This window comes from Dromaius novaehollandiae, chromosome 9, assembly GCF_036370855.1.
Source record: "Dromaius novaehollandiae isolate bDroNov1 chromosome 9, bDroNov1.hap1, whole genome shotgun sequence".
NCBI classification, from domain to species: domain Eukaryota; kingdom Metazoa; phylum Chordata; class Aves; order Casuariiformes; family Dromaiidae; genus Dromaius; species Dromaius novaehollandiae.
Window position 1 is genome coordinate 2,331,230 of NC_088106.1, and position 26,329 is coordinate 2,357,558.

Genomic DNA, 26,329 nt, shown 5'->3' on the forward strand with positions numbered 1-26,329 from the left:
AAGCACCAGTCACAGGCAGCAAGCTAATGATGTATGCACAGCACCTGCTTGTAAAGTTACCACTTTATTTAAGTGCTAGCATACAAGCACTCTTATGTACATGAGCTGTACTAGGGCTGTGATCCCATCATTATCTGTATTAATGCTGGCAAGCTGAAGTAATCACCAGCATGAATAAGGGGGAGATCAGGCTCTCAGCATTCTTCCACCATTCAAGCCTGTGAACATATTCACCTACAAAACCTCCAGTACCCACAAAACATGACATTCAACATATGCAAGAGGGAATACAATAATAATGTCACTCATTTGCACTGCACAACTGCGATCCCTATTCCTCATTGCCTCCCTTTGTGTCACTAAAAACATGTCAGGAAGTATGGGAGAAGGCCCCTTTTCTTAACTACAAATGTTTTCAGCTCTTATGGTGACAAAAATGGAAAAGGGCCCAGTGCTCCTTCCTACTTCCACTGTTCCTCTCATACAAACCAGAAACCTCTGTCTCTCAAATCCGAACGAATTCTGGATGAAAACTAAGCCAGTAAGATAATAGAGGTAGGCTATTTTCTTTTCAAACACATCTACTATGTATATCTAAAAACCTAACAGAGACCCTCAGGGAGAAGGTCAGGAAGGATTGGTTGCACAGTGCTACTGTCATCACACTTGTGTGCGCACGACAACACTCCTGAAGCCCAGCTGTGTTCTTGCACATGCCGCTACGTCACTGGAGCAAGGGAAGCTGTGAAGCTGCAGCCCAGTAGAGGCTATGCCCTATGAAGCAGCACCATACAGCACACCTGATACAAGGGACACTGCATTGTATTCATTTCTTCTGCATCCTTTAATTGCCTTCACCCAAAAAATGGTAGCATTAATAACCAAGAACACCACAAATGCACATTGGCCAGTTGCTATCATATTTGGCTAAGGAAGAGTAACTAAAAAGCTACTTCAAATAGAAACTCACCATCAACTGATTATTTTGGTATGAAACATGTTTATCTACACATATATTTACAAGAGCTATAATAGAGTAAACCAATAAAACTTGATGCTTTTCTTCTAGGACTATTGAAAAAGCCCTTCTAAAAAGCTAGAACTTTTAAATTATTAAATGGGGACATATCTATTACCTCCCCTTTCTCAGAAAACAGATGGAGTAACAACAGGTCTGCTTTACCTAACCATATCCATCAAAACTTAATGTCGAGTTGCATGTAACATAAGCCTCCAAAATACAAACACAGTGTTTGAAACTGTAGCATACTAACTCCTTGACCTATTAGGCCCTTCCCTGAGAGGATATACCAATAACTCTTTTACTTCTGTTTGTTTGTTTAATTAGGGAATGTCCCTGAAAATAGAGACAGCTCTTGTATAAGAAACAATCTGTTAAAAAAAAAAATTTATTTATCAAATAAAATCATCCATGCTAAATACAAAGAAAAAGAATCGGTATATCAACCCCCAATTACACCCCTAAAATTTTTTTTATCATGCTTCTTAGAGGGGGCAAAGAGATACTTCACAGTATGATCCATATGACTTTTGGTGGCTTTATTTTAGATTAGGTTAATTCACTTTTCCTTCTGAAAATTATAGAAAGAATAATGTTAGAAAATGTCTTCTGAACTATCCAATTCAGATATTTAGCAAAGAACCAGCTTGTCTGTCTTTTCTAAGTTTTTCTTTAAAAGCACATAACCTAGCATCATTATTGACAAGCATAATACAGAAATCATGAAATGTTAAATTATTTCTCCCTCTTTTTCCATAGCATTTACTCTATGCCCACTTACAGGCTTTAACTAACTACTATTTTCCATCCATCACTGACTTTAACTGAACAATATCAAATGTTATAAATCAGAAATTACTAAAGAAAGTTATTCAAGATGTCTTCCTTTTTTGTACCCCTCTATTTGATAAGATTATCTTTCTCATGCAGTGTTTGATCAGAACTTTACACATCATTTGCATATATGTTACATTATTTAAGTGCTACTGGAAAAACAAACTCTTTTCCATGGAAAATTGTATGCATGGCAAAATGACCTGCAGATGAAGAGATCAGGACTATTTTTAAAAGCAGACATATTTGTAACAATTTTAAGATAATACAAGTACAGTTTGCCCATATCATAGTAGCAATATCTCACATACAAACCCACATGTTTTCATGGAGAAATGTATTTTTATATCAGTACGAAAATACCAAGTTTTCCTATCAAGTATTCAATGGTATACACAAAATTTTTCATATTAACAAATGTCCAAATATGATGTGACTCACCAATCATGAAATACAAGGTATACATGATTTCTATATAAGCACTTCCAGAAATGTATAAGCTCTTCCTACAGTAATTCCAAACCCAAACATCCTTACCTTTTTCTGGACTTAAATTTTTATATACTTCAAGGTCTGCCATTAAATTTGTAACTATCATGCATTATTGGCAAGAACAATGGAAACTGTCAGTGCAGGAAAGCCTCAGTTTAATCTTCATGTCTCCAGAGATGAAACATTTGGAAAGCAATCCTTAGAAGCGCAGGAGAACATTGCCAACAGTGTTCTTTGCGAGGAATGATGAGATCTTTGTTATCCATAAAACGCAAAGACAGGAAAATGCAAATCCAGAGATAACACTAGACAACTTTCTTCAAAGCTGAAAAGCACAGCCTGATGGAAAAACTGAAAGCATCTGCTCTGTACTGCTGCTGTTGTGGGAATGCAGGAGCAGCGACTACTTTGGGTATGAGACATGCATGCATAGCGAAGCAATTAAAATGCTCCGGTCAGTACGTGTGCGTAATGCCTGTGAAGAACAGCTCTTTAGGCAAGCACAAGGAAATCCTTCTCACACCTAGGGCGGTCAGTCAGAAACCGATTACCATACTTCAGTTAAAGAAAGGGTGAGTGACGCAGGCTGAATGCAGGAGAGACAAAGAAAACACCCTCACTCCAGAGTAACTCCCAGCATCTGCAGCTACAGGATTCTGTGAAGTGGAAGAAGAGAGCCTCTGTGGACTGCATTCATTTTTTCCCAGGTTTTGTGTTTAGCTGAACGTTTTTAAAGTTGAATTCACTTCTCACACATTCAAAGTAACGCATCACTGAAAGGCTGTAGTGTTTCTGTGACTCGGAACTCATCTGTCCCATCATCTCCTCCTGTTTCTTTCACTAACTTGAATGGGAATGGCAAGTTTTCATATCCTGCAGAATCAGGCCAGTTAGAGTGCAAAGCATGCAAAGGGTTTAGTCAGTGTATCACCAAACATTTGATTTTGCAAGAATAAGCAGTATCCTGCGAGATACTGAGCACTGACTCTCCTGGTAGCTATAAAGAATTACTATGCTACTGGCTAAATTCTGTGCTTACTTAAGCCAAGTCAATGCTACTGAAATCAGTCCGCATGGCACTATGGGCAGAAATTCTCAGACTTCCATAAATATCACTACTTATGATGAAGCCCAAGGGGCACAGTGCTGAAAAGCACTGCAAGAATGAAGTAGGCTCCATCCGCAATGCTTCACATCCTTGATTTACTGCATTCCCCAATTGTTTCACTACTCAACTAGCTTTTATACGATGGCCTGTACATCACTGCACCAGAGGAACCCCCAGCGGTATTCTCATCTCTCTGCAATATTGTCACAGCATCATAACAAAGGGCAGAATTTGTCCAGTGCGTGCCAGGAAGTAAAGCCACATGATGGCCAGTGCGAATGGAAAAAAGCAGTTTTATATGCTTGTAGAACTTAGATGGGAGACAAAATACAAGTGGAGTTGACATACATTTTAGTCATTCTGAGGAATCATTATTTCTTAGCTATTGCTAACACAAATAGAAAAGCTTTCTACAGTCAACACATCATGCTAGACTGCAGGACACTAGAGGATATGTGCTGACAACATCCAGCAACCACAAAACCAAGCTATAAAATGAACAAATCCACTGTAAGATCATTCTTAGGTGAACTCAAACTTTGTGCTTCTAACACCACCTTCAGCTGAGGATGCCAGCATTCCTTAGAAGTCATGCTCTACAAAGAAGTGTCATTCATTTTCAGTTATACTGAGGGAAATGGAATAGCTGCATGACTATCTCACCCTCAGTATCAACTTGGAGCTCTTGGCTCCCTGTCCACTGTGCTAACCATAAGGCAATTCTCCCTTTGCACAATAAATATGTACCCACACTACAAGTCCTCCATACTTTCCTGAGCTTAAAATGGTGGTCACACAAAAGTTAGGAACAGGACATAAAAACCCCATTATTTGATATTGTTCAACAGCTTCCAGAAGCTGCCAGAGGAAATACTGGAAGTTTTTCACTGGATATCCAGAGGAATGCAGGAAAATTCCTAGCTTACTTTTAAAACTCTGCCATGTTCTTAACCCCTCTTGCCAGAGGGAAACAAAATAGAGAACACAAAGACAAAAGACAAAACCAAATGAAATGCCCATTTATTCCCCCCCAACCCCCCAAATAACAGTAGAAGTCTGTGCATGAAGCTTTCTGGGAGAGTTTCAGGGCAGTTTTATGGTGCACATGAAAAAACCACCCCCCACCCCCACCCCTCAGTTCACAAGATTACTTCTATTGGATGGAGACATCACTCTGAAGCTGTCAGAGATAACCTGAACACCACATATTTATATTCAAATGCATGTGTTATATTTGCAAGTCAAAGAAAAATGAAATAAGCTGTCAGCATCCTATAGTTTAATTCTTGATATAACAGACTGCACTAGGAAACATGTTATTAAATACTAAGTACTCTATGTTCCTTACCTATCATTCCATTATTCATGACAGGAGCTACACACAAGCATCTTCTAACATGGAAGCTGCTCTGGAAGAAAGCCCATGCAATCATAAACTGATGTATTACTCAATACTTTGTCTTTAAAAAAAGACTCATTTTTAAAAACAGAAATACTTAAAAGCCATACTGTTTTAGAAACTAGACCATGCTATAAGGGTTAGCCAGAAGACTACAGCAAACAAATGACAACTTCTACATAATTCAGGAGAAATATGCCAAGTGGTATGAGAAATGCTTGTAAGTTTATTCAACTTCAAAAAAAAAAAAGTCACCATGACAGTTCTTTCCAGACAAGCCAGGTTTCATATCCTATCCTTAGTCAGTCAGAATAAAATCTGAAACTGGTGTGTCCTTGAAGACACACTAGATTAAAGCTTGATTAGAGCTGTCTGGCAAGGGAAAAGTCAAAAGCAACTAGTTCACTTTATACAATCTGACACTGTAGTTATATTTTATTTAAGTACAGGCTTTCCAGTTTGCTTTGTTTCCATGTACACATCCACTGTTCTAACAGAATCAAACACTATTGCTAGCAATATTCCATGGAGCCAGAGCACGCAAAGATCTACCAAAATCGCAGAAATATGATGGCAAGAAGCACATTTTCAGAATATATTTGATAAACATCAACGATTATTTTAAGATAACTGTCCATATTCTCAACAGCCAATAGTGTTTCATTGGTATCAAGCAGTCACGCAAGGTAAGATTTGGCAGGAAGGGCAACATCTTATTAAACTTACTGGTATGCCTGTTTTTCATAACTATGCTTTCTGCCACATAAGCCCTTCCTTGCGTGACCTCTTTCAATGCCTTGCATGCACAAAGGTTTGTTTTTCAACTTTTTAAGTTGATCTCATAAGAGATATTAACCCCCGTCCAAGTCTCATCTCACTGATAGCTTTTGACAATCCCAGCTACAAAAGCATCAACACTTATTAATAAGATCTTCATTCACTCAAAATCCATCTCCCTAGACTAATGTCATTCTGAAATTTTCTTCCTTTGCTGTTCAAACAAATTTCCGCTATTAAACCACTGGAATTATTTTGAGAGAGAAGGCAGTAAGTAAATCAAAGTACAAAGCAGGCAGTGCCAGAGCAATATACCTGGCATTTCATTAAAAAGAAAGGGATTTAAAGCTTTCTTGTAATATCTGCAAGCTCTAATTCTTCTCTTCTATAGACATAGTTAGGGATAAGTTTTTCTATAAAACACGCTGTAGTTCAGCTCACAATCTTTGCCCGATATATAAGAAACACTGCAACTCCTGTGGACTGTACTGTGCAGAAAGCCATGCCAGAGGGACAGAATGGCCCTGGCTTGTCTCAGTATATAGACGCTAAAGCTTACCTTGTTCTTCAGGACTTTCACACTAGACAGCTGAGATGAAGGGACTCAACACTGGAAGCAGTGTTCTATGTAAACCTTTGCAAAAGACAGACCAACGTGCCACTGAGACACTCCCAGCTCATCCTTGTAAGGCAGAAGGACCTGGGACAAGCCCACAGAAAGACAGCCAGCAGATACTACTGCAGCAAAATGGATGACTAACAGAATAGACTTAGACAGCTACAGGAATCACTACACTTAGGCCTCTCCAATGCTCTAGACAGCTCAAGTCTATCGGACTACAAAGACAGCTGAAAACTCCCTTGAAAAGAAAGGCAAATGCCTGTATGCCATCATACACGCAGCAGCAAGTTCTTCCTTTATAAATCCAAACAGTAATTCCAAGGTAAAAATCCTGCCTCATACTTGTTATACACTGGATGGGATGCAGAGAGACCACATGGGCTATATCTGCAGTGCGATTCCCTCTCCATGCGCTTACAAAGAGACATATTACCAGAGCCACCCGCTGAACAGTCACCCACTTTGGAGGGCAGAGTAGCCACAGTCTCCACCAGAGAACCAGCAGTGGTGCAGCCCTGCCCACACTCCGAGGCCTCCAGGAGATTCCCTTCCCTCCCTACAACCTCACAGCACCTGAACCTGCCTACACTTTGGGGCAGCTGCTACATTTGCATTCACAATTGAAGAATACTTACTTTTACTGCCAAAAGTGTTAGCCTTTGCCAAGTTGTCAGAAATGGAAGTCCAATTTTTAAACACTAAAAATTGTACCTTAGAATGCCTTAGTAAAAAAAACATATGACAGTGTAAATTCTGTACCAAAATATTAATTTACAAATAAATAAAAACAGGGCTTATTGTTTTGAAACAACATCAGAAGAATTTTAGTTTTCTGGCTGATGAATTTTTCCACTGTCAAAGTAGTTGGAAATTGGTACAAAAACCAATGCTCCTAAAGAGCAAGAAAAGCTGATTAGAGAACTTTTACCTCTGACAGTAAACAGATAATGAAATAAGAATAGATAATAAAATAACTTCATATCTATCATCTAATCTTAGACCTAAACTGTAACACAATCTCCTCATTAAAAGTTTGCTACCAGTAAATAAAACTTTACATCTGCATCAAAAATTTGTCATTTTTTTAATCAGATCAAAGCTTTTATCAACTCTACACATTGATATACGATTAATGAAGACACTGTTCTTTAGAAAGATGACAAATACTCAAAGATGGAAGGAGGAAAATACTCAGTATTAGATCTAAACAGTCTGATAAAGTTACTTGAGACATATCCCACGCATAAAGTTTCCTTCCTTCATCTGAAGATGCAGCTAGTGATATACAGACTGCTAAAACGCAGTTACATATTAAAAACTTTCTCCATGCTTCACTAAATACATTTCAGGCACATTGAATATCTATGTAAATTTTAAAATAATTTCCTTAACGAAAAATGTATGAAGAAAAAAGGCATTACGTCTGGTGTTTCAGAGAGAATGAATGTACTCTAGATATCTCTCTACATAATCAAAATATAAAACAAAATATAAATTACTGCATTATTAACTTTTCCCACTCTGCCACGCATCCTTGCGTCTAAAGCTGAAGCTGAACATTAAGATGCAAGGGTGAATTATGCAGTCTACATGCAGCATTTTTGGCACTTTAGCCTCAAGCAGAGGGCTTGCACAAGGGTTCAGCAGAACTAACTATAAAGCACTGCCCGTCTGCAAAAATCAAGCCTAACATATATGTGTAATTCTTTAAGGATTTAATATTGTTCCCCCCAAACTCCTGTACTCTAATAACCAAGTCAGGCCATTTTACTGGCTAAAAAGCAAAACATAATGAGCATTTCTACAAATACAGCCTGTAATGCATTTTCTATTCCCATTCACTGAACACAAAGTTCAAGATCACTGAAGCAAAAAAATCCTACAAGAACTTGCACTAAAGCTTAGCTTCTCAAACTGGAAGGAACAGGAAAAAGCACTAATAACACTTGTTGTAAGCAATCTCTCATGAAGCTATCCTAAACTGGTTGTGTAACAGCAGCAGGTGCACAGCCAATAAAGGCGGTACAGGATGGCATCCATTACATTTGGAAAAAAAAACTTTGAGATGATTTCTCAAAATAAGCAATTGCCTTGGACTAAATATTTCTCTCTCTCCCTCCCTCAACTCCTGATGTATTTAAGTAAGTAATTTGGAAGAACTTTTTGAAGCATGAGCTGGACATTCCTGAGACAAGAGATTAAGAACACTGGCAAGAACCACACATCATCCAGGCCAGCGTTCAGTCGTTTCCCCTGCAGGTTTGCTGGTGGCTGGCACGGACAACTCACTGCAGCATCAGATGGCAAAATAATTATTGAAAATTATTCTCTGTTTAGTGCCAGCATGAGCTGGGTGTTTGAGTGGCCCATCTCAAAGAGCATTCCATTTGAAGGCCTGGATCTAATGGAAGTATCTATGTTCAGGGCAGCACTGAAGCAAAGCTGAACTTCAGAAAGAAGGTCCTGTTCTTGCTGCTTTCATTTTCCCCAGGAGAGAAGAAACTATTATCACCACAATATTCTCTACCCATTACTTCAGTAAGACATCAAAAGGCAGACATTTAAAGCCACTTATGTGCATAACATGTCTTAATACCTATCTACTTACAAACTTGACCTTTGGTTCAGTACATCCAGTCATACTCTTCCAAAGGTGAGGTAATCAAGCAAGCAAACCTTTTCCATTTATTACAGTTTGAATGTGACAAGCTCCTGTGAAATGACTTTATCTTCTCTGGCTCTCATCCTAGATGTCAATACACTGTAATTACCCAATTCCAATGGTACAAGTTTATTTTAATCTGAGATTACACTATGAATTGGTAGTTTATCAATAGCAAATGAAAGACGAGTTATAGGCACAGCTTTGTTCTCCCACTCCAGCACAAAAGCAAGTGGTTCTGCCCTAAGTTCCTTTCGTGCTATCCCCTGCCCTGCAGCACCACTAGGGGTAGCAGATAGGAGCTATAAACCCATATCATCCACCCCATCAGCCTCCCCTGCAACCAAGAAGTCCAGAAAAGTCCTTTGCTTCCCCCAGATACTGCAAGTTTTCTATCCATATTTTCATTTTTTTAAACCCACTGCTGTCCCTCAAACATCCTCTCCCCAAATGTATAGATATACACACACAGCACTAGTATTTTTCCACACATGCCAAATCGCTTCCAACATGAAGCTGAACCCTGTTTTCCCCTCCTAAGGAAATTTAAAAGTCAGAATTTATCAAATAAGTACTGTCTTATCAGGCACATCCTTAGTTATTTTCCACAACAGTGAAAGCAAATGTCAAGAAAGAGCAGAATGGAGAAAAAAAATAGTATAATACTGCAAAAATATGAAGAAAAGGTGTAAAAGTTACCAACTAAATAGGAACAAGCAATTAAGGAAACTGTCCTAAGTGTCCTTTTTGTTCCTGTAATATAAAAATTAGGGACACCCAATGATAGTATCAGGCAGAAGGCTTACAACAATGAAAATAAGTTGTGAAGCCAATTCCCACATAAGGTCAAAAGTATAAATAAATTTAAAAAAACACCACACTTTTCAGATGGAATAATAAATTCAGTGATCTGGATGCAACTTCTGGCTGGGAAAGCACTTAAGTTGCTGACTGGCAGATGCTGAAAGGGTATGTCACAGAAAGGATTATTGTTAGGCACACACCTTTCCCCTGTATACTTTTAGCCCCAAACATCTGCTAACAAAGTAGATGAATGTTTGGTCTGATAACATAGCCATTCCTACATGGTTCCTGACAGCAAACAAACAAAATAGAATCCACTTTTATAGTATGAAAACCCTGAAAAGAAAAAAAAAAAAAAAAAAAAATCTTTCAAGCCTAGAGGCATGATGTACTTTATATTTTGGCAGTTTGTAGCAGGAAGAAAAAGAAAGTAGGTCCATCAAGTCCTGAGGGCTATTCTGAACATTATAATTGCTTATCTACTGTAGAGAAACTGCTAAAATAGCTTAAACCCAGATCTGTCTTCAATTTGTTATTCTGTGTGCACAGACAGTACTGTATCTCGCTGTTATTGAGGAAAACTGACATTTTTGCTTCTAGGCAGATAAGATTCCCTAGAGTACAAGACACAGCAGCAACCTCCACTTCTGTAACCAGAAACTTCAGACATAAGCAGATAAAAATTTTGATATCCTGCAAATGCAGCTATTAGCAGCTTTTCCTAATAAAATTAGAAGGTGATAAGAAATCCTTAGCCAATTCTGATGTGTATAATACTTGAGCATAACATGTATGAATGTTCAGTCATTACTTAAACACAGCCTGTTACACCCCTGTAGAAAGGCACACAGTTGTGTATCAATATTTGTTCTTGCTTAACATACACGTCTCAGAGCATCATTAAAATATGGTAGAAAGCAATCTGATCTGAATGAGTTAGCAGCCTTTTGCAGAATGGAACAGAAATATTCTGCTGTTTATATTTGCTGTTCACTGTATGAAAATTGAGTTGGGACCACTTAGGTTGTCTTCCAGCCTTATGTCCATGCTTCTCAGTGTATTACTTGCTACTAGTTACATCGGCAACTTCAGAGCAAGAGCACGAATAGGGTGCTTTAACAAAGTCTCAAAACTTACTGACCTCCACCTCAAAACAAGTTAGCTTTTTTTGTGTTTATATACTTGTGGGCAGATTATAGCAATTTATTCTTGTGCCAACCTCCTCTATCAGTTGCAATAAGGCTTTTTCCTCCCTTCACAAGGGCATTTATAGGCAGCAGTCACATCCCCCTTAAGACTCACCTGGTCTCCTCTTACACAATACTCTAACCTCCTCGTCACTTTTGTAGTCCTTTTCTCTGCATGTTTCCTAGTTCCCCTTCTTTGAATACAGCTGACTAGAACTGCATCAGGTTGGGTCCTACATAACAGTACGAACGCCTTCCTTCTACTACCTGACACTCAAAGATGGCACCTGCCTCCAACTACTGCATCACCCAAGCAAGGCACTGCCCTCCTGTTACCACACCTTGTGTACTTTATCCTCCACCTTCTCCTTGCTTCCAGCTGATGACCTCCCACCCTGGAGCAGAAGTCTTTACCGCCAGCCTTCCAAATGAGGTTCTTTGACATTCATATACATACAGGCACCACGCACTGACAGTTCATAAATGCAGTGCTGGCATCTCATTTGGATGTTTCTTCCAAGTTTCTAACAAAACAAGATGTTTTGAGAAACGGTTCCCAAAAAAACAGAGTTTCAGCATCCTCATTTATAAAGTCCACACAAGCTTCCTATGTTTAAACACCCCAGCTAGAAGTGAGTGAACACCACATGTTCAAGTTCTTAAAGCAATGCAAGTCTCACAAAGGTATGAAAGGTTTTTCTGCATTGCTTAAAAAAAGAACACAGGTAAGCAGCAAATTCTATATTGTATATCTGTGCAGCCCTGAATTTCTAGTCCTGAAGTCACTAGGGAGAGAGATGATCCTATGCTTTTTAAATAGTGGGATGCAGCAGGATATTCTTACCTGGTCAGCTTGTATCTGAAGTGCAACAGTTCCTCCAGATTATAGGCTCAATTACAGGTAATAAACATGGTATTGTAGTGAGAAAATTCCAGACATGCCCTATACAATTGAATTAGTCCATTGCTCTGAATGGAAGAGTACAATTTAGAGAATATGAGCGAGACTGAACTAACATGACATCCTACCAATAGCAGTCAAGTCCCTATTGACACCAAAGTCTAAAAGGAAAGAGGGACAGAGGCCAAAAGATAAAATTGGAAACTGAAAGAGAGAATTAATTACAATTATGGAAATGCAGCTAGACAAAAGGTTGATATTTCTGAAAGAAGTCCAAAGGGGAACATAATTGGCATAAGTAACTGACCCTAATATGATAAGGATGAAAACCGACTTTCAGAACTGCCAAGACAAAAATCAGCTATTTGTTAAACATGTCATGTCTTCCAAGTGATAACAGATTATTAGCATTCATAAAAACAGAAAAATAAGCGAATCAGCCGCTCTGTGTGCTTGCTCCCTGAACAACCAAGCTCTCAATGTCAGCATATGAAACTAGAATAGTAATAATTTAAAAAGTCACCAAAGCATTGCTTAAACTAGAATAGATAGTAGAGCTGAACACATACAATCCAATGCTGAAATACCAGCAAATCACATGGGGTTGGATCACAGTACCCTCCCTGCTAACAAGCCCTTTCCCAAGCAGAGTTCACTTTAGATTTTCTTCCCTAGTTTCCCAGTGGCACAGTCAGGATTACTCCACTAGAAGCCAAGTCAAGAGGTCTAAAGAGAATACATCAGAGGCTTTTTTTGGATTTTGAGTTTCCTTACACCTGCCAGAGCAAGTAGGGCCTCAGACGCAGGTAAATCTCTGTTCGGTTGTTCAGTATTCATTTAGCCACATAAAGCCTAAAGTTCACTGTTCAGTCCCATTTGGTCTCTGGACAGAGGTGAGGAAAACATGTCAAAAGGGGACAAACGTCCAGGCCGCTCATTCCCACTTATTCCACCTGTGCATCACCACTGCCGTTCATCTGGAGCTACAGGAACAAAAGGCTCCAAAAGGTGCATCGGCAAAAAGCTAACCCTTAAAAAGCTCCACCATCCCTTTTATCCATATTGGCTCAGTCCCATGGTAAAACAACTTCTCTCAGAAGTTTCAGGAGCAGCATGCTAACTCCTGGGAACATGCACACGTCTTTTCATATCCAGGTGGTGGGAACTGTCCAACAGGGACTTTAGCTCCCTCTCTATAGAGAGGGGTTAATCCTCCCTGGTCATGAATGAAAGGCAAATAAATTAGGCCACAAAATCTTCCAGGTTTAGGATTCCTGCTAATTATGTTTTCTACTTTAACTGATTATCACTTTGCAGACTAATCCTTTAAATAGTTGTTCATTGATTACTGGACTTCATGCTAATAGAGAGAACGCTGGACAACAGTCCATCAGCAATACAGATATTTTCCTGCTGTACTACAAAATACCACCTTCAAGGCACAGGGGATGGACCAGACTTTTCTCTTCCTTAATCAGGAATAGCAAGACTGCAAATAAACATCCAAAACATAACTGCTGCAGTTACGCATTCATGTTAGGGAGTAGATCATTGCCTGGATAGAAGTGCGATAGACAGGCATTTATCAAAACACTGCAAGAATGTTCAGACTCAGTCAAGGGGGACCTGGATAAAGACACCGGGGAGACAACTCTCTCTGTCCACAAAAATCAGAGATAATTCAGAAAGCAAGTGATCTCACTGAAATCAGTGGGACCTCATGAGTGGCCTGATAAATCCCAGTAGTAGTGAATGCCTTCCTCTTCCTCAGTTTGCCTTTGCTCATAGGCAGAGTTCCTCTTGGCCACAGGGCAGCAAACCTCTATTTTCTGATTTTCTATCTATGCTGCTGTTGAAATGCTCACCAGTACTAAAGAAATCAGCCTGGACTGCATCTACTGTGTTCCAGGTCAACCACTGCTGTTGACTGCTTTACATCACCCCTCTCCCTCTCCTCCAACCCTGTGAAAGTCCAAGGGAGGTCAGCAAGCTGCCCAGCCTCCATGCTGCAATACCCAGTCAGGCCAGAGTGGAAGGGACTGCAACTTTCACCCATAGAGCAGCCCTGCTGTATTGAATCAATTGCTGGGGAGAAAGAACCAGCTGCTATTTCACTTCAGAAGCAGAAGAGTTGTCTGGAAACAAGATTTGTGAAATCCATCCCCCAATTTCAGTCAGTTTTTCACCAAAACCCTGTAATTCCTGTGTTGTTCAGTCAGGGCTAACTTTTACCTTCTATATTCTGGTTGTATTTGCTACTTAAATTGCAAGCTTTCATGCAGTAGGGATTACATCCTTCACTAAATTCTTGCAGCAGTAAATGCGCCCTTACTATTCAACACAGAGTATCTGGTAGTACTGCCCAGAGTGTACTCCTCAGAAAGCAATCTCATATACCCTGAAATCAACTGATAGATATTTCGATACAAGGTAAATAAATCCAAGACGATAAGTAACAGCATGATATACACAACTGACTAGATTCTTCAGGTTAGAAAATTAAGGTAAGCAGAAAATGGCTATGTTTGATGTCTCTACAATCCAGTTATTTATTTTATTATTACAGCTTTCCACAACTGCACCATAGCGCTGATTCATTAATCAAGGTAAAGCCAAGCTCACACATCAAAGCTATACCTTCCTAGCTCTTTTGCGATTATTCCAGGAAATGCCTTCATAAAAACTGAGCAAGCCTTCCCAGTAATGCCTGCTGCAAGTGTAACACACAGGTGAAGGAACATGACAGTGCAGCTGTCAGAGACAGACTAGAAAGCTATTAGTATTCCTCTAGTGGCCAACTAGAGCCAGTAGTGCTGAAAGAGGGAGAGAGAAACAAGCAAACAACAACAAAAAAAACCCCACACAACAGAGAGAAACAGGTTGTCTCTGAACAGAGTTTTGGTAGGAAGATGCACAAGTTGACAAATGACATCCTCTCACTAACCCATTAGCTTAATCAGTGGTGACATAGCCACAGTGATCAAGACATAGATACACTGTGCTTTACAATGGTTCTATGAGCTGCAAAACTTCTACAGCTTCCTAAAAAACACTGAAATACTCACCTGTTTCCAAAACAATCTCTAATTTATAGGCATTCTATCCTGCTGTTATCAACAGCACCACAACTCTGCCCTAAGGTGATGGTTTCTAATCACTGACTTCAAAGGGAATAAGGGATACAAGGTCTGGGCCTTAAAGAAACAGCATTAGAAAAATCGCTCTGGGAGTCAGACAGCTAGCCCTACGCACTACCCCCTGCAGAGGCTGTCAGGCAGGGGGAGACCCTCCCAACCCTGGCAGCTTTCGCCAGCAGAGGGGCCTAAAGCCACCCTGCAAAGAGAAACACGTGTGGCTGCGGTACTCTCTCCTGTTAATAGATAGAGGAAGTTTAAGAATATAAAGAGAGGTCTTGAAAAAGCAAGTATTTTACACCAAAATGCCTTCAGTGCATTTTTCCAGCTTTGCTGTGGGAAGAACCCCTTGACCCTGAACGATCAAGCCGCTACTGCATCATCTGTGAGGGCAGGAGCAGGTGTGGTGGAGCAGGGTCTGCTGCGATGGAGGTGCTCGCCCAACGGCCACTGCAGGCGAGCAGGACGCGGCCACCGCGGCTCCCCTCAGGAACAGGGCTACCCCGGCGGTGGGGGAGGGGAGAGCAGCGCGCCCAACGGCCGCCCCGCGCGCCCGCCGTTTCCCGCCCAACGGCCGCCCGCGCGCCCCAACGGCCGCCCGCCGCTTCCCGCCCAACGGCCGCCCCGCGCGGTGCCACAGCGGCCCCTAGCGCCCCGGGCGCGCAGGGCCCGCGGAGAAACCCGTTCTCGCGGCCGCGTTTTAGGAACCGTCTGACCCGAGAGCGCCCGTGAGCAGCGAGGCAGGGGCGGCTCCCGCACGCCGGTGGCGTCCGACACCGCGGGAAGCGCGAGAAGGTGGCGCGCAGCTTACCGTGAAACACGCCGTTGTCCGCTAAGAAGTGCCGGCAGTACTGCAGACAGCTTTTCTTATCCAGACTCCAGTAACTCATTGTAGGAAGCCTTCGTGCTCAGCATCAAACTACCCTGCAGAATGAAACAGAGGGTGGATAATTAAACGATTACTTAATTTGCAGAAATGCACAACTGCTGCAGGCACTGTTGCAAAAGAGTATTTGAGTCGTTTGTGCAAAATAATGCATGAGCTCCATATAAAATATTTCAACAAATGTGGCCTTCCACTCCCCGAACACGTCCATCTCCAAGGACACACAGGCAGTTAAGGGTGCAGGTAGACCACTTGCAAGGAGCTCCACAGACTGTCAGCACTGCTTTAAACTAGCAAGTTTAAAGGTGTTTCAGCAAGCTCCCCACGCTCTGAGGTCCCTGCACCAGACAGGAGAACTTGTAACCAACATCCACAGCCCCACAGGCTGCTGTGAGGCCACGGAGAGATGATCAATTTAACCTAGTTATTTATTAAACATGGGACAGCACAAAAATAAACTGCAAAAACAAACACCACAAGCAATATAAACACAATGTAAATTCTCCCCAGTTAAGAAAACAAATAAACAAAACAAAAAAACCAAGCACACGCACTTCTGGTGAATCAAGGGCAATAACCTCCAATTTCAAGACCACAGGATAGTGCTATGCGCACGCAGCGCCCTAAGCACTATCCCCCCAGCACACGCCTGCCCCTAGCAGACATCCCTCATTGCAGCTCCAGATGAACTCTCTCCAGTACAGGCCGTTTATGAGCAGCACCTTTGCGGAGGTTGGTTACAACAGCTGCATGAAATTAGTGTCCTCCAGCCCCCAGGGATCCTAATTTTGCACAGGGAAGAAGTGTCCTCATCTCAGAGCTCCACTCACCAATTCTACGCCGTGCCAAATTACAGGATAAATTGTCAAACTGCTTCACCATCTTTTCTTCCCCCTGTTACATTCCCCAAACACTTACTGTGCATGTTTTTTAATGCAAGTTTTGAAGCTCTACTGAAGTGTTGCACTGTTTCTTTGCACTTAAGAAATATGAAGTTTGTCATCTACTGGTTACTCATTACATCCACCACCGCCAGCAGCCAGCCGGATCAGAGAGGCCCTCCTTCCCCACAAATTAACCCAAGAGACAAAGCTGCAAGGATAAAAGCATCTGTAGCAGTACTAAAAAGAACTTAATGACACAGGCACAGAGTGGACAAACACTTCAGATGCTGCCAGAAGACAGATAAGATCCATCATCCAGGTCACTAAGAAAAAAGTAAACCTGTCAAAAAGTGAGATAGCCTGAGGCCTCTCCACCCAGGGAGACCAGGAGGTCTAAGTCTGTGCAAAACAAGCGCAGCGGGACAGCACAGCGAATCTCCAACAGGGCCAAATAGGAAGAATGTTAGTGAATTCCTTATTAGTGAATTCCGATAGCTGAGGGCACCCCAACAGTGCCACGAGAGCAACGGGGAGCCCGAACACCCCCCCTTGATGGCCTTCTGGACCAAGTGCGGTTCTCAGGTGCCCAGAGAAATCCCCACTGCTGCTCCCAGGCATGATCCTTGTTCAGGCTCTCTCTCTTGCTCTTGGGCAAGTTGTGCAAGACTCAACAGGAGATCAGCATCCCGGCCAGGACCAAGGCTCCCAGCACCACCACAGTATGAATTTCACTTCCAATGCCAGCAGCATCAGGAGCAAGCCCATCAAAATACTCATGGATAATTTGCCACAGATGCCACCATCAGTAAGTGCTCAGAATAGACAGCAGTCGTTTTGGACACAGGCCCCAGAGCGCTGTTGGGCCAAGCCCTCTGACTGCCAATTTTTCTTGGATCATGCCAATAATATTTATAAACCAGTCGAAATGGAAAAGCACAGCAAGCCAACGTAAAACAAAAACCAGCCAAACGAGGGGAATATGAGTAGCTGAAGCCAGTCGCGAACAATGAGGTGCAAAACAATCACCCCTTCAGTGCTCGGGAGCATTTCCATCATGAGTTGCCCACTGTTCCACTGCCGCAACCCAGGACAATGGAAACAATTGGAACAATTATTTTCAGAGACCTAAACAGTGTAAGTTAACTCATTAATAAGCTGGTGGTTATATCTCAAGACAAGGCTGTATTTGTTTCAGCCATTTCATTAAATTTCCATTCAAAGAATTTCAGCCTTTTGCTTTGCAAGTTGGACCTTGCAAAAATGCATCCCACCCCAGCAGGGCTTATTATATACAGTCACGGTTAAGGCTAAGCAAATCAGCATTTCATATTTCTTCGATACTAGCTACTGGAAATACAAACCAAAAAAACCCACAAACTCCTTGGCCTGGTGTTCTAACAAATCCTTTCACTGTCTCCTCCTCCTCCTCCCTTTGATGTTTTATCAAGTTCAAGCTTATTTTTACATTCAAGATACCCCTTCCTGTTGCAAGCCCGTTTTGGTCTCCCACTGTATCTCCCTCCCACCTCGACTCTGCTCATAACCCAGCTGCCTTCTTGCCCACACCTCCCACAAACAGCTCCCTCCTGCTTGCTGTCTTCACCGAGGGAAGCCACAGGCTGGCTGGGAGGACACTGCCCAGTTCCTGCACAAGCCCCTTAAACCTGCTGCCGGGGTGTCACGTGGCAGAAGCCCCCAAACCCAACACCACAGCCTACTTTAAATGCCAAGACTGCAGGTCTGCTGAAGAAAGCAGATACTTGGCCTGAGTGATTTCAAAACAAAGAAACACCCTCCATATTACACCTTGCACCTCTTCCTGAAGGACTGTAAAATTCTCCAGGCAGGCATTACAGTGTAACACCACAAGGTCAAATACCTTCCACTCTGCTGAAAGACAGCCTTTTGGTGAGGAGTCCAGAAATGAGAAATCATCTTCTTCCCTTATTTAAGAGGGAGTCCTGTGATTCCATGAGCCACCTGTGGAGTCTGTTCTTTTCATCTAGCATATGAAGCCGTCACACTGATGAGGCTGCGTAAAGCCACAGGAGAATACAGTCAAAATGTTAGGGTCTCCTCCGCTCCCCAGACACAGGTATACATCTTATAACAGAAAAGTCAATGGGTGAAATCAAATGGCCTGCGAGAGCCTTGGCAGGAGACAGGAGATCCCTCCCTCTGCTCCCTTGAAGGGTTCTCAGCTATTTGGGAACCCCTCCTGGCAGCCCCAGGGAGGAACGGGGTACAAACAGGCAGAGCAAACAGGGAGCTTCTCCACAGCTACAAACTCAGCAAGTGTCAGAGGCTTTGGATTTGTGTTTATTTCTACGTGGAAAGTGCTATGCATTCTGGCAAGGTTTCCTTCCCGAGACAAGATGGAAAGGTGTGCATACAACTAGTCCTGAAGAACTTCACAGGGATAAAAGGAAGAAAACCACGCAGGATTTCAGGGAAGGGGGAAAAAGCAGCAGAGAGAACAGCTGCTTGCGCATAAAGGAACATACTTCCCTCTATTTCTTCACTGAGCAGTCTTCCTAGGCTGTGCATTTTTTTGTATACCTATTTAATCTCTTTACCCTCTGAAGGCTCTCCCAGGCTTGAAACTTCAATTTGTTTCTTCCTGTCAGAAGAGTCTTATAATCTAGAGCCAGCCCCAGGAGAGTTCTTGCACTGAATTCAAAGCTGCCTCTACCACATTGATTTGTGGTCAGATGCAGGGAGGATACTGTCTATTAATGTGTGATGGAAACAGCAGCCCGCAACTTTCTTTTGTATCACCTGAAGCCAGATTCCCTCAGGATGCAGCGCACAGGTCTAATGCACCATTTATCTCCTTCAGGGAGAGACTCCTCAGTAGAAGACCTGCTGCGCTAGGCCCACACATCTTCACCCTTTTCCTTCAAGGCTATAGCACCCCCCAAGCCTTCTTTCAATTTGGTCCAAGAAGTATCAGCACTAAGGGGCTCATATCCTGTCACCTAGAAGAAAGAGGGGAGCAGACCTCTAGACTTCTCCCTTTCCTCCCCAGCGAGCTGCTGGACCAGCTCAGCTACTCAGCAACATCCCAGCCAGGCAGCATTTCAGGCAGCAGGTGACAGTGTTTTCCCCTGAAGGGGAAGCAACCAGGATGTGGCTGAAAGCCAACAGCCAGGTGAAAAAGTGCAAAGTGGTGTTTCTAGATTATCAGTGCAACAATTAAAGCACTGGTAAGCAAGGGTTAATCTGATTTCTAAGGTGTTTCTGTTACAGATTTTTTGAGGAGGCTGTTCTATTGCAAATGTGAGATTTTTCTCTTTCTGTTGCTTCTATAGGGAAGAGAGATGGTCTGAATGATCTATTATAGGCACGAACTCATAAAGTTTCTTTGTTTTGCTCCATCTAAAAGCCATCACAATCTCCACTACAGTAGGTGCTCTGGGTATGGCACATGCATTGTTTATAGTAAAGGCATATTTTACTAACATTTGGAACACTAGACAGTAATTACCCATTACCTCTGCCAGATTTCATCTTCTACATTTCTTGGACTTTTGCCCTTGCCAGCCATGAGCTTTTATTATTGCTTGCCAGAACAAAGACCACTCTTCTGGTGTTAATTAGTAAGGCACAAGCTGTTAGGTATTTTCAAAGTTTAGGAATAATTCTACTACTTTGGTCTAGCCTACTGCTAGTCTTACCACATTAGGCTAGAAAAAAATACAAATAGCACCATGTTTTAATTAAGAAAATTGTATTAAATATTCATCACTAAGAATTTACATGGAAGACAAAGTTTCTTACCTCCTGCCCAGCTCCCACACAGAGTTCATGTCATGGGGGGGATTCAAGGGGAAAACATTGCTATTGATATAAGTAGTTCCTCTGAAAGAAACCCTTCACCCCACCCCCTTTCGCAGCCCATGCTGATACAATACTCTTTTGTCCTTAGCACAAAGGGTTCTCCCACACTAGTGGTTGCCCTTAGCACAAAGGTTCTCCCTGGCACTTCAGAGATGAAGGCAGAATCCTAAAGTGGCCACATCAGCTGACACAAATATTCTGTAAGAAAGCCTCCACAAGAAACACCAGCAGTTAGTTGGATGATCCTCAAAGTTTTTTTACTTTCAAGCTTTGAGACAGCCCAGTCAGGATCAGGCCCTACTGTACTGCACAAAGAACAAACTTTGGGACCAAAACCATTTTGAAAGAACGAACACTTAATAGCTTAACTGTACACCAACATGTACCATTTTAACACGGATGATATAGCAGAAAGTACAACTTCTCTCCTATTGATGCCATAGATCAGAATGAGTGGTAATACTTGTATAGCTTCTTTTATACAAATAGAATAGGCTATATGAGTAGAAAAAGCCAGTAAACGATTATATTCAAATAGAAAAGGACTGTATCACCACTTTGGCAAAAAGCTACCTAAATCCTAACAGATGCAAGTGTAAGCTTAAAGCTGTTTGTGTGGCTACTTGATGCAACCTTCAGAAGCAGAGCTGGAAGCAACGCTAACTCACCTGCTGTGCAGGGTGCTCAGCTGAGGGGGTGCCACCCTCCCGGCAAGCAGAACTCCTGCAGGTTCGGGTCCGAGTCCAGCATAAAGCCATTCACTCCAGGGGGTAAAGCAACTGTCCCCTCACCACATCACTGCAGAGATGCTACTCCAGCACAGCAAGAATCCATCTACACTAGATTTATACAGAAAGTATTGGCACCTGCGTTAAGTAACAAGAGTCCATTATGTGGCCTGTAGAAAGATGGGAGCTCAGAAGAGCCACTTCTATTTTAGCTGACTGATTTCCATTAAGTGTGTCAGCTGAGTTACGCTAGCATTTTGAATACTGTGCTCCATAAGAGAAGTCTTTCCAAAGAAGACAGCATTAGCTATGATTAGGGCTAAACTGTACTTTACAAAAGTGTTATTATTGAAAGTAAAATGATTTTGCTCAAAGAAGTTCAATGGGACCTGTCTCATCTGTACAAAAAGTTATTCTGTTATGCATATGCATACACACATATATACATGCATGTATGTAGATACATATGAGAATGAGAAAAAAATCATATTTGTGTTTGTTGCCAACACAGTAGGTAAATTCTTCACAGGGAAAATTTTGCTATATGCATGTTTTATGAAGTTACTTGATTTCAGAAGTTATAGAGCTAAATATATAAATACATGTACTTTTGAATTTAACAGAAGATGCATATGTTCTGTCTAGGCTGTGATAGATGCTTCTTATTGCAATATGTTTAACACCAAGAACATAATACCCAACTCCTCCCTGGTTCCACAGTATTCTGCAATTTCCCCTCTCACACAAAGAAACGTGTTTTAGCGAGTGGTGCAGAGAAGCAGGAATTCATTCTAGGGAACCACAATGCACTATTATACCAGCAGTCGGAGGGAGAGCAGACCACTGGAGCAAAACATTTTCTCAACTCAGGCTGACTGTTATGGTTAGCACAAACTATTTCAGAAAGTAGTAGCATAATTTAAGTATTTAGCTGCAATATTTAACCTGGACACTGCTCAGGTCTCTAATGTGAGGAGGGTGTTGAGCACATGTCCATTTAGCACTATAGGGAAACTGTTCCAAGCCTGCGCCTAGCTCTCTGAGAATGCTTAGACAGGTTAATTGGCAGTTAAGTGAGCAGTAGGCAGAGTGGAGAGATTGCTAATCTCATCTTTTCTGAGTTGCCCTCTCCCCTTCTTGTTTCTGAAGCACTCCTATAGATAACATTGTGAAGTCGATCAGATAGTATGAATGGCTCCTACTATCAGGACAGATATCACTATCAGGACAGTTTGCCACTACCTCCCTCTGCCAAAATCACAATTCCAGTTTCGAAGCTCATGTCCCAGTACCTACTCAGTGAACATATTTTGAAAATATGATTCACACACACAAAAGAGTATTTCTCTCCTTATCGCAAAATGCTACATGGTTAAAAAAAATGTAAGAAGTTTTACCATCTTCTCCAGAAGATGAAGACTAGGAAATGCTGAATATTCAGAGGAATCCATATTTTTGGAAGCTTGCAGCTGTTTCAAATATCTGTTACTGACAAATTTTACAATGAAAATAGTTCAAAAAGATATACTGGAAGCCACAAGTGGCATAAATAAGAACAGAAGGTATAATGGAAACAAAAAAAAAAGAGAGAGTGAGAGAAATAGGTTAGAGATGCAATGAGCTATGCAGAGTCAAGCAAAGGACACACTAAGTGTATGACTGGAAATAATACTGTATTAATTCCAGATATGGCCAGAGAGCACGCTTACCCGCATTACAAACATCTGTATGGGAGGTGGAAAGACCATCTGTCTGGCACTAAGCAGCAGGAATATTCTGTCCAGAGAGAAACACTGATCTTTAATCTGGCAGCTGTGATTGTGGCGGGGGCACCCAGAATCTCTGCTCACCACCATCACGTGCATCCAGTTAGCTTCCAGTTATTGCAAGCAGGCCACGGTGGGGGGAAGCCACCAAATCAGAGTAGAAATCATACTTCGCACTTTTATTGGAGAATTTCAAAGCAGTGTTCAAAAAACTAAGCAACTGAGCTTCACAACATATGTATATATATTATATATATTATTAGAGCAACAATGCAAACAATTCAGCCCTTTGTTACAATCATGTCATGAAATGACCAATATTGAAAAGAGGGAGCAAAGTCATCTGCGCTTCTGCCTACGCTACAACGTGCAACGAGGAAAGTTCATGCTCTCGCCAAGTTTCTTTCCCTGTAGCAGGTTACAGTATGCTGTAGGATCCCTCCTGCATCAGTTTTTCAGCAGCCATGGACATGAATGTCTTCCCAGGCTTAACAGCGACACACACAAAGAAAGCTCTCATTTTCAGTCCATCTTTTTTACTAACTAAAGAAAGTATCACCAAATCCTCCAGTGGAACAAACTTCAAGCTTTCACACAGGCACCAACTGCTTCATGCCAGAGGCTTTTTGTTTTTTTTTTTTAAACAGTATCTTCAAAACAAAACTATCAAATGAAAAGGTTAGCCACAGTTAGACCAGAAAAACAAAAATCAAAAAAAAAAAAAATTTCTAACATGACAATTTTTCATGAGACATCCCCCCCATCTGCAAGCTTGGGCTTCTTTCTCATTTCACTAAGCCACTAACAGCCACCACAGTATTGCTAAGCTTTTAATCTGGTCTCAATTCATGTACATTTAGACTTAAACGCCATACAAACCTAGACTTTAAGGGTTCCACACATCATCTGTGCAAATCTCCACTTTAATCAGCATTAAATATCTACATTAATCAAAGTAACTTCTGTAAACATTGCTACAGTTACACCTATAGAACAAGTGCAGAACAGGCAAGGTATCCATTAGCCACATCAGATAAGATTCACAGTGCTGATACGAAAAGACAATTTTGCCCACAAATTGGCATTGCTCTTGTAATTTAAAAAAAAAAACAGATATAAAGTAAACTGTTTTTACAAATATATGCATACCTCCTAGAATTTAAAGTATCTTGTGGTACAAACAAAAAAAGTGAAAAAATACCAACAAAATTACACACATTTTTCAACGGCAAGTATTTATCCATAAATATCATCAGCAGAAAAGGTATTGCTAATATTTGGTAATAGAAGGTAAAAATATCTAGTATCTGATCCTTCTCTTATTCTTCTAGGAATTGGTTGGGATTACTAAAACAAGAGATGTTTGTGTTGGTTATTTTTCCTGCCAGATCAGTTCCCTAATCTAATTTGCTACGAGGCCACCAAAACAGCTGTGCTGGCACAACAATGCTGGCAGTAAAGGTGTCCAGGCTGCTTAAGCCAGTGCAGTAGAAAAGAGAAGATTCCTATGGATTTCACTGGGACCAATCGGAAACTGTTGGAAGTCAAAGTTGTCTGTCCAAGGGGAAAACGTTATGGCTTTAGGATACAGATCTTACATACAGATGTTGCACTTGCTTGCTGTTTAGGCATGTGAAGTCACCTGATAATGCACAGGGTTTTTTTAAACTGGTATTTTGGTTATTTCTCCATCAAAGCATGAAACACATCTTTGCAAGATGAAGACAGATTCTGCCAGTTTGCTTTCTTAAGTATTAGTGTTTCAAAGAGCTGTATCCAAATCTTTGTTACTTTTACAGCAATTAGCAATCAGCAAACCAAAGTCATCATCATCACCATCACTTGTTGCCTTCTGCCATCATTATCACCGTGTCAGACTACAGCTCCTCACCGTCCCCTACCAGCTGAAGGCCTTGTCTCAGTCCCGGTGCTCAGTGGTACGCAGGAAACGGCACCCGACTGCACAGAGCCAGTGCCATGGATGCAAAAAGCAGCCAGCTGCGGCTGCTCCCAGGCACCTCAAGAGGCTTGTCTCCCAGACATCGCACGTGCCGACAGGAGAAAGCCAGCCTAACCCTAACAGCATCTAATCTGGACCAAGCTATAGCATCTAATCTGGACCAAGCTATAGCATCTAATCTGGACCAAGCTATAGCATCTAATCTGGACCAAGCTAGAGGACGGAAGTCCACAATCTGCTCCAAAAACTGCCCTTTCGGGTTTGAGAAGAGGAGCAAGCACGGCTCCACTATACTGCTTTACTCACGGTGTTCAGCTCACAAGTTACCCGGCTTCCACTCCTCCCCCCCACGCAGCCCACCCAGCACAGGCAGGAGGCCAGTCAAGCCGTACTGGCCAGTATAATGGACATCTTTCTGATCTGTCCTACCCACAGCTAACAAACAGCAAAGCTCAGTCTTCCCATGGCTGTTAATGCTGACAGAACTTTTGTTTCAAGTCATTTCTCTGCTCTTTCTGGGAAGTCATGAAAAGCATGTGTCAGCACGAGTAGCTGCTGGGGAAGGCATTAGAAAGGATTTGAACCGACTCCCCATGGCAACAGACCCTGAAAGGGAATTAGCATTTGCTGCCCATTCCTCAAGAAGCCTCGATGGGATTTGTTTCTCTCATTTAAAGAGTTACTTCCAGGACGGCAGCTCGCTGCTGCCTCCGCCGCTTAGCAGCCGTTGCCTCAGAGGACGCCTGCCTCACACGCTCTGCTTCCAGCCGGGCGGTTCTCCCACCGGAGATGAAGTTCATGAACAGGAGTAAACAGAAGTTTTCCTTACAAAGTGTTCCAATCCTCTGTGCACCTTTCGGTTGCTTTTGCTAGCTCTCTGTGTGCAAAGTCACCAGATAACCCACATCTTTTGTTGGTTTTGCTACTCAAAGGTTTTCAAACTCCATAGAGATGCTCACTGCCACAGTCTTTCTACACCGAAGATTTTTATATAGAGAAAACTCACTTCACCACAACTGGTAATGCTTTTTTTTGTCCTTCTACAGTGCATCTTCAGATCCAGTAGCCTTGTATATTTTCTCCAGTTTCTTCCATGGGACAGACACCACGGCTCCCTTCAAAGCGGGCAGCAGAACGCACAGCAAGCCCAGAACAGCCAGCTTTAAGAGCCAGCCATGCCAACAGCTTGTGCACCTACACCGCACCTGTAATCACCTCCTGGCCCCTTTCTTTGAAGGGGCAATAACGAAGAGATTCCCTAGGCACAAAAGCACAGTGAACCCAGCCTCTGGGAAGGAGGACCGCTATTGCTGACAGTCACTTA

The 26,329-nt window shown here is 41.9% G+C and overlaps 1 protein-coding gene across 3 annotated transcripts in view; it reads right to left on the bottom strand.

Moving 5' to 3' along the window:
- The window catches only part of PLCH1 (phospholipase C eta 1), a 96,801-nt gene that overhangs the window by 65,166 nt on the left and 5,306 nt on the right, over positions 1-26,329 (bottom strand). For 2 of the 3 annotated variants that reach the window (XM_064516512.1, XM_064516511.1), the window contains exon 2: positions 15,753-15,865. In XM_064516512.1, coding sequence (XP_064372582.1) covers positions 15,753-15,831 — 79 coding nt within the window. In that variant the 5' untranslated portion in view covers positions 15,832-15,865. Of the gene's footprint in view, positions 1-15,752; positions 15,866-18,590; positions 18,664-26,329 lie in introns of those variants that run through there. The other variant, XM_026096891.2, reaches the window with a different exon arrangement.